The 10108-nt window shown below is 30.7% G+C and overlaps 1 protein-coding gene across 1 annotated transcript; it reads left to right on the plus strand.

The window, feature by feature from the left end:
- Positions 1-729: 729 nt before the first annotated feature.
- On the plus strand, positions 730-2498 carry LOC123906333 (glucan endo-1,3-beta-glucosidase 12). The gene is made up of 3 exons (XM_045956236.1): positions 730-865; positions 1049-2203; positions 2289-2498. Exons 1-3 carry the CDS (start codon positions 811-813, stop codon positions 2318-2320), a joined length of 1242 nt encoding a protein of 413 aa, XP_045812192.1. The 5' UTR covers positions 730-810; the 3' UTR covers positions 2321-2498.
- Positions 2499-10108: the final 7610 nt, after the last annotated feature.

Genomic DNA, 10108 nt, shown 5'->3' on the forward strand with positions numbered 1-10108 from the left:
TCTACTCGCGCCCCGTTACTCTTGCGCGCCTCTTGGCATTCCCAATTTACTCACGTCACTACTTAGGATTCGAGTGTTTAAATAGTAAAAATTAGTGGAAAAAGAGTTTGCATTCTATAATGAAACTGCAAACCGAGTTTACATCGTAAGATATTGATACAAACTCAGTTCGTAATTTGCATTCTAATTAGAGAAAACTCTTATTATTTTTTTAGTTTACAATATACCTAAGACAATTCTTAACTAATACTCTGGGATACGTAAATTTTTTTTTTTTTACAATAGATAAGACTCTTACCAAGCTAATTTATGTACATTCTAATTTCTAACTTTAAATTTCTACTTAAATATCTCATTCAATTATATACTCAAACAAGAGGTCCTGGGTTCGATCCCCGCTCCGTTGTAAACAAAAAAAATATTTTTATTTTTATGTGAAAATCTTATTCCTTTACTTCCATTTTAGTCATCTTATTCCTTTACTTTCCATTTTTTTTGGGTACATCTTTACTTTCTATTTTTTTTTCTGTAAACATTATTTTCCTGTAACCAATCAGAGTGCATAAACAGTTTTTTTTTTTTTTTATGTGGACCAAGAACTATCTTTTTTTAACAGTGTTAAAATGTTTATTCAATTAAATTTATTTATTTTTACTAGAAAAAGGTACAACCTTTGAGACAAAAAATTACTATTAACAAGGTAAAGTGTCTTCCTCTGCAATACTCATGTAGGACAAAGGTCCTATATATAAGAAACAAGAAAACCTACAAGACACTGATAACCTTGTGATTATTGGCAGGTAAAAAAAAATGAAAATGGTGTGGCTATTTCATCTTGTCTTTCTTTCCTCTCTAGCTCTTACTGGTAAGAAAATAAATCTTCAACTAAAATGTCTCAAAATTTTCATTCTCAATGTAACAATGCTTTAATTTCTTCATCTTTTTTTCATTTTTTTATTTGTAATTTTTTAAAGATACTTTATTATTTATTATTATGATTATTATTATCTAATGAAACCCTTTTATTTTTATTTTTGTATTTTTGTAGCTTGCATTGTTGCATTTTCTGGTGAACAAAACATTGAGTTCTTAAACCTATGTGAAACAAGTGAAGACATTGTAACAGCTTCATCAAACAGTGAGTTTCCTTTAGCTGTTTCTTTGAACAATGAAGATCTCAATGAAGTTTCTACCAACATTTTATTAGCTGAAAAATGGCTTAGGTCAAATATTTTCCCATATTACCCTTCATCAAAAATCACCAACATTATTGGAAAAACCTCAACTTTCTGTCACCAACAAGACCAAAACAAAAACAATAACCTTAATGTTGTTCTGTCTGCTTTGAAAAATCTTTACCATTCACTCACAAGATGGGGTTTAGAAAAAGACATTAAAGTTTCCATTGCTTTTGATTTAATCTGTTTTAATCAAAACCCTGATTTCAAATTAGTTAAACCTATGATTGAGTTTCTTCAAACGGTTAACTCAACATTTTCTATAATCACAAATTCAGATAAAAATGTAAACTTTATTACTTCCCACTTAGAATCCATGAAAAAGATTGGATTTTTCAACCTTAACAACATCATAAATGTTGCTACAAACATTGTCCCAAAAGAAAGAACAAAAACCTTAAACAGAAAACTTTATGTTATTCCTGTTAAACCAACCCCATTTCCAGAAATTGCTGAACCCCCTTTGAATTTTCCAATTGGGTCTCCTTCAAATCAACCAAATTCAAAACCTTTACCTCCTTTAGCTCAAATTGTTTCATCTCCACCACCAATTTCTTCTCCCAATTTTGCCCCTCAAGAACAACAACAACCATCACCATTACCACCACAGTTTCTTACTCCTGCTAATTCACCTCAATATGGTTTCAATTTACCACCCTGCAATCCAATTCAACATGGTTCACCTTCAATTTCACCTTATCCACAAAATGTTCCTGTTCAGAAACTTTGGTGTGTTGCTAAGCCTAGTGTTCCTGAAGAAACTTTGCAACAAGCTTTGGATTATGCTTGTGGTGAAGGTGCTGCTGATTGTTTAGAGATTACTACTCCACAAGGGAATTGTTACTATCCTGATACATTGGTTGCTCATGCTTCTTATGCTTTTAATAGTTACTGGCAGAAACATAAGAGAAATGGTGGAACTTGTAACTTTGGTGGAACTGCTATGTTGATTAATTCTGATCCAAGTAAGTGCTTATTTGAGAATAATTACTTTTTCTATTTTGCTTTTGTTATCATTTAATAAGTAATGTTGGTTATTTGTTGTTGCAGGTTTTCTTCACTGCAGGTTTATTCTCATCTAGATTCACAAGCGGAAAATTTGGTGCTCCTATGCTTTTATTGCTATTAGTTTAATCTAATGTACTTAAATTAATGTAAAGAATCCTATGTTAAGGTAACTTTGGCTTTTGATTAGTTTTGCTGCAGTTGGCTTATGTGGACCAATTTAAAGAATTTATTATATGTCTTAGTACTTAGTAACTACTATTTGAGCATTATGGACCAACTTGTAGAGTTTTTGGCTTAATTGTTATTTGAATGCTTCTTGATATTTAACTAAGTTTTAGCTCTCTTCAAAATTACTAATGTTTTTAACTTTTTTATTTTTTGACTCACTATGTTTTTCATTTGGAATAACATTAGCTTGAGATAAATTCATTTAAGGGGTTTATTTGGTCAACTTTTTTTTCTTTCTAATTTTAACCTCTGGTTTCGTGGGGAATGAGATTCGATAATCCAGTTTATTTGGTAAACTTTTAGAACAAGATGCTTATTTAGGAATATTTGAATTATGCTATGCTTCTAAAGGCTTCAATTCTTTGCTTTAAAATGTTGTTAGTGTTCGGTGGATATTAAGCAAGTGCTTTATTTATTGACAAGAAACAAGTTCTATATTGTTTCATGCATTATCCTGTTTTCTTTCGTTTGTGCAATGCTCTTCCTTTTATGATTCACAATGTTTTTTCCTCAAAATTGAGGGAACAAGAGTTTACATTACTTATTTTATGCCAAAAAATTTGAATTTAGATTCTACACTATAAATGTGAGGTAAGTTTATTTATCTTGACCAATCGGTCAAAAATCACGGTAAAAAACAATTTAAACATTGGATATAAAAATGTAAAGTAAGCCGAACAATCTCAAATCAATTGTCAAAATGGATTAATGTGTATAAATGACTGTTTTTTCAAATGTGGTGAATGTAAGCATACGTTAATATCACAGTGCGTACGTCATAATTACGGTAATCCACCCTGATTATTAAAAACTACACTCCATAGTTTCTATAAAACTACAATGGATAACCGGGATAACAGGCTAAATAAACATCATGGGGTCATGCCAATTTTATGCTGAGTACTATACTCACACGTTGCTCAACTCTGATTTGTTGATAACACGGTAGAGGCACTTTGGTTTTACCGTTTGTTTAACTTTTTGTTCTTTTCTAAGGGTTTTAATTTTTGTTGAAGTTTTGTTTTGTTCTTTCTAAAGCTGCATTTAACTATTGAAAAAATTTGAAAGACAAGAAAAATAAAAGGCATGAAAAGGATGAAGGGATTTAAGAGGGGTTTTTCAAAATAATTAATCCTCTTAGCGGAACAATCCCGATGAACGGATCTTGATTAAACCATTAATCACAAATCAAAGAACACAAAACCACAAGTTTATGTGTTTACCTCTTGAAGTGCAGAACCTTTGAAGTAGAAACTGTTTCTGATCACGAGCAAAGCAAAGTAGCGATGCATCTACTCAGTCCACACGAACAGAACTTCTCCGATGACCGGTGCTAGCCAATTCCACCAGAGATTCAGAGAGAACAGGGTTTAGAGAGTGACGGCTAGGTTTCACTTTGTGAATTAGGTTAAAGCTTACAAAACTTCATCACAAGGGTTCTATTTATAGAACCACTTGTGTGGTCATCAAACCAAGCACTGCACCGTACATTACGGTGGACCGTATTTCTCTATTTTCATAAATTAAATAATAAGTCATACTTAATTATTTAATTACTAATAAGTCCTACTTATTATTTTATAAATAAGTCTTACTTATTTATTTCTCTCATCTATCTGTTCTTTGTGTGTGACCCTATAGGTTCTCGTAACGTTGGCAATAATATTAAATCACATATTTAATATTATAAACAGTGAGCGGTATCTAGCAACACATCACTACTACCCAAGTGACGAGAATGTCATGTGATCTGACGAAACCTTTCTATGATAACGATCTTATGTATAATTACCCCTTTGCCCTTATATCTATATTGAACACAAGGCATAGATTGTGTCACCCTTGTATGGTTCAATATCTTATTTCTTGATCCCAGAATATACTGAGCAACGAATAAGCTCAATATCTCATATTGACTTAGTTCGGCGTGGCCACGCATTTTATCAGTCATATTCCATCAAGAGGCCTACAGATATTGCTCCTGTTATGTAGGAGGGGCAAATTCCATCTAGGTCACTCATGTCCCTCAGCATGATTTGTGGAGTACCCATCAACCGACTTTATAGTCATCCTGTTACGGACAATGTTTGAACGGCAACTAAGTACTCTACTCCACATCTAGGGTCCATAGTGGTTTCAGGTCGAAGGGTGGTATACACCATTATCACTATGAGAATAACTTATGACACTTTTCATAACATACAATGTAGCATTCTCATGGCGGGTCAATCCAATATAAATATTACTCCTAATATTTATATCTATGTGAAGACTTGATATCTCATATCCATGACTCGTGAGATGAAGTCATCGGTCTACTCACATAATAGTCTCTATGTTTTACTATTATCCCACATCACAGTAAAACTTGACTATGGATACTTTAAGAATAGTGTCATTATGTTTAATGGAGTCTCACTATTAAGTCACACTTAATGTTCCATTAATTAGACTAGCTATTCCAGGGACTTTATTAGTTTGAAACAAACATAATAAAGAAATGCCTTATTATATATATTAAATATATAAATCAAAGTCATCATACAAAAGACGATTCTATCAAAATAGATTGGCTTTTAGGGCTTACTCCAACAATCTCCCACTAGCACTAAAGCCAATCAAATATTAACTCAACATCTATTGGACTAGCGTCATCATCAAGCATCTTCTATGCAAGATTTTCTATTAGTGGATAAGAAACTCTTTCTTATGTTGGTACCCGATACATCTTCCAATTTACACTTTTGATCTTCTATATAAAAAGAAATCAAGTATCAAAACTTGTATTTGAATCGTTGGTGAGATCTGGTTTTCCGTTGCTTGCAAGATTAAACCATTACCATCTTTAATGAGGTCAAGGGAATCTGCAACGTAAGGAAAACAATTTTCTGCCTCATCTTATGAGACAAACGATTCAAATCATATATTTGACCTTTGTAATAGATATATCAATCTTCTGAAGCTTGTAAGCTTACAGATTTGACATCCGAGCATAAAGTTTTTTCCAGACTACAATTTGGGTATGCTGTTCTTCAGTTTTGGACAATCAATATCATTGTAACTCATTTAAAATGATCATTTCGAGATCCGATCAAGAAGTCATCCTTAGTGATTTTAAGATATCCATGGATATTCTTAATGGTGATCTAATGACAATCACTAGAAATAATTGGTACATATTGTTTATGCTAATAGCATATAGTACACCTGGTCTAGTACATATCATAATATACATGATCAATCCAATTTCCAAAGCATTTGGATACTTCTCATGCATCCCTTTCTCATCCAATGAGGTTGGATATTGTCTTTGAGACAAAAATACATCATGTGATGTATGCAATAATTTCAATAAAATTAAGCACATGAGGTGTCTGTACACTTCATCAAATTTGTACATAGGCTAAGGTTGATATATGTCAACAATCTATCTCTATAGATCTTGATTCCTAACTTTTAGGAAGTCTCACCTAAGTATTTCATCAAGAAACAATTACCTAATCATGTCTTACATGTGTAGTGTATGAAAATTGTCTTGATGATCAGTACGTCATCCACATACAATACCAGATTAATTTAAATACTCCCACTGACTTTCTTGTGTGCACAAGATCTCCTTTATTAATCTTTGTTTTCATAAAACTTGATCAATAAAATTGATAATTCAACTTTGAGAAATTTGAACAAATTCACAAATGAATTTTATAATTTATATACTTTTCTAGCATCCTTTAGATTAACAAAACCCTATCCATATGTCAAATACATATGTAATGTCATTCCAATTAAGGAATAGAACCTCGTTATCTATCCGCCAGAAGTGTTATGGTGAGGCCATGTCCTTCAACTTTTGATAGGACATATTAGACTCATCTAGTTCTTGTGCTACTCGAACCGGTAGTCCAACAACAACCTTGTGGAATTGATTCGTGTTCCAATTTTGAAAGGACATGTATTTTGTGTTACTTGAATTTACTCAAGTTTTACGTCACTCCCACTGTCTCTTTTAGAGACATATTTCTTCTAAAGAAATATTTCAGTTCATGTAATAAAACAACTTTTATCCTAGAGAGTGTCGTAAAATTAGTATCCCTTAGGTACTTCCACAAATACACATTCATTCAATTTGGGATTAAGTTTATCTAATAAACCTTATAATCTCAAAGTATCATAAAGTCAAATAAGGTACTCTTACCTCCATATCGAATATGGTGTCTTTATGATTTGATTTATTGGAACTTGTTGTGGGTAAAGAATAACTGTAATTAAAATAATTTTTCAAAAAGAGTCGTAAGAGATATAAATGAACTATCTTATATGTAAACATGTCAAACATGATGTAATATAAATAGTTATTATTACACTTCTTATTTAAGCATTTACCATCACGACACGTTCGTATGGTCTAAACACTTTTCAAAATTTCCTTTACTTCATTCATTCATGAATTCTTTGAACAAATTCAAAGAATCATAGTTTGTGTCAAATACACATATTCACATCTATTAAACTTATTAGCAATGTAAATGAAGTAAGAAAAATGAAACAAGTAGTCCTTTTCTTGTCAATACAAGGTTTAAGCTCAATGCTTCTATTTATTAAATGAAACTTAATAACAATTATTTGGTTCCATGTTAAACTCAACTTATACGATCAATGAAACTATTTCATTCTAAACGTAAGTTGACTTTATCTATAGTCAAATTTTTACTTCTTTAAAACAATTTCATATTTCAACAAATATGAAATTTGCATCTAGTATCATATACCTTAGATGTAAAAGTAAATAATTTAAATTTCTATAACAAGATGTATGAAGAAGTCTTACTTCTTTCTTCCATTTTGACTCTTTCAAAACTATTAGTAGTTTTTCTCGTATTTGAGAACAATTCTCAATATATGTACCAATTCAGAAACTCTTTTCCGAACCTTATGTCCTTCGTAAGGACCTTTAGTAAAATATAAACTATATGCCAAATATATCTAATTATGAAGATAAGAATATTTGTATCATGATTAAAACATATTTAACTAGGTCTTTAATTAAATATGCTCCCACTATTTTACTCAAAACAAATGACCCTCGACATTTGATTCGGAAAATCCCGTTGAAAATTTTCTAGTGGGAATGAGATCCATATTTCACTTTGTTTTAAGTCAGCGTTGGGCTGATTACACAAAACGTAGTTATTTAGGTAGGAAACTGTTTCCAATTGTATCTCATACAACTCTCATATCCTTTCCGTTGGGTGAATAACACTTATTTTAATCCATCATATGGAATAACCCAACATTTGCTTCTAAAGTCATATAATCATATTATATTTTTCTTTAGTTAAGTTAAACCCAATAAATAGCAATCGGATAAACTGGTTATCTCACCGCAACTTATCAACATTGACAATGCACTTTACGTTGGCAAAACCTACATTAATCGATATTGATCTTGAAGGGTGCTATTCTTTGGAAAGCATAAAACTTAATATAGACACATCTTACTAGTATAGAAAATGCACCTTGCGTTGGCAAAACCTACATCTTCAATATTAGTCTTTATGAGTACTTGAAGGATTTTTAATTAAATTTGATCTCACCGACATGTGTATCTTATACACGCGTTTCACTTTACATGACATTCATGTAAATATGCGTTTAATAATTATATAAAACATACATGGCAAATATAATTAAAACATACATCTCATGCATCACATACATAAAATAAACATGGGTAGTATAGTTATGGCCTTCTAATAACGAAAGAATTAAATAAACTAATTTATTAAAATTCTTTGACCCTCGAGCAGACTTCTCAAGTTACTCCGCCGGCATCGTTGTTTGGTTTTGTCTCCGGTCATCTCATGAGCAATTTACAATTTACAAAATATTTAAATAAATAAAATAAATTGTCACGACACGCAGGCCGTATTTTTAAATAAACCACGACACGCAGGTCGTATTTAAACCAAACAAAATAAAATCAAACAAACTATGGCCATAACTATACACCTCTAATTAAAATTATAGTTATCATTATAAATTAAATTAATATATGTAAATCGGATATTCACGTAATTAATTTCTACTTTAAAATGTTAATGACAATATCAATAATTTTAAAAGCATTGACTTTATACGTTTTGTTTTGGACATAAAGCATGCGTATATCACGCTATATCCAAAGCAGCACACAAAATATGATCATATCATGTATATACTTTATCAAATAAAAACAAACCAAATCAAATTTGAATATATGAAATGAATTTAAATAATTAATTTAAAATAGAATCAAACCTTTTGATTCACAATGGCTTTGAAAGTACCTTTGAAAGTACCGAATCAATTAAGTTTAATTCAAATCTTTTAATTCTAAATTAAATATTTGGAATTAAATCTTTGACAATTCTCCAATTATCAAATATGGTAATTTAATCAAAACTCTTTTGATTCATAATCAATTTTATAGTATTGAATCATATCATAATAATTATGAGCCAATCGCAACAAATTACAGGCAATTGATTCAAAGATCTCTTAACCATTAAGAAAAATCAAATCACAGTTTTATTTGTCTCACAAATATATTTATACCACATATAGCTACTGATTTGTTACAAGCACTTATGGAAACGATTTCCAGAGAATATACATAACTAATTCATATCAGTCAAGTACTCTTTTAAATCAGATTAAGTAATTATCACATAATTACTAAATTGAAACCAAATTGATATCAAATTTTAATGCTAAATTAAAATTCAATCTCGGTGATATAGTAACAAAATTAATCCAAAAGCTCCTGATTCAAAATAAGCCAAAACAGAATTGATCTCTTTTATCGCACATCACATGTACGGCAAGCAAAATCAAAACCGTATTTCATAAATCGTATTTCAAACATAAACTAGACTCAAAACCCTTTTGAATCATGTGGTACATTAATTATCATGAGAAGGTTACTGCACATCGCAGAGTTTTAAGAAAATACATGGCTAGTTTAATTCCAAATGCAAGTCACAAAAATTAAAACAATTTTTCATTTGGCATCATGGAAACAAGATAACTTCTCATGCTAATTTCATGTGGCTTCTAGTAAAATAGGACCTCTTGGATTAAAAACAATTAATTCACAAGTATCACTATAACAAGTGATAAATGGAAACCGATTCATAAAATACATTGAGTGCTCACACGCAGCAACATAAGTAAATTCATATGAATCAAATCCAATTCTAATAAACACACGTAGGGATTAAAATATTGTTAACATGTTGCTTCTTCAAATTAAAATTGAAAGCAAAATCAAGCCATGATTTAAAACACCTTTAAATTATTGCGTAATAGTTTTGAATCTAATAATAATAAAATTAAATATTGGTTTTCGAATCAAATTCCATCTGCTCCAACCATTGAAGCATAAAACCAGTAATTATCATTCAAGTATATATCACATATATACACAGAACAAAACAATAATGCTTTTCACGAAGAAACACATATATATACATATATCAATCCGATTTGAATATAATGATTTAATCGGAACCGATGCTCTGATACCACTGAAGGGATTTAAGAGGGGTTTTTCAAAATAATTAATCCTCTTAGCGGAACAATCCCGATGAACGGAT

This window comes from Trifolium pratense, linkage group LG2, assembly GCF_020283565.1.
Source record: "Trifolium pratense cultivar HEN17-A07 linkage group LG2, ARS_RC_1.1, whole genome shotgun sequence".
Taxonomy (NCBI): Eukaryota; Viridiplantae; Streptophyta; class Magnoliopsida; order Fabales; family Fabaceae; genus Trifolium; species Trifolium pratense.

Coding starts and splice junctions, on each gene's coding strand:
- LOC123906333 (XM_045956236.1), top strand. CDS start 811: ATGAAAATGGTGTGGCTATTTCATCTTGTCTTTCTTTCCTCTCTAGCT. Junction 866..1,048: donor TTCCTCTCTAGCTCTTACTG/GTAAGAAAATAA, acceptor GTATTTTTGTAG/CTTGCATTGTTGCATTTTCT. Junction 2,204..2,288: donor GTTGATTAATTCTGATCCAA/GTAAGTGCTTAT, acceptor TTGTTGTTGCAG/GTTTTCTTCACTGCAGGTTT.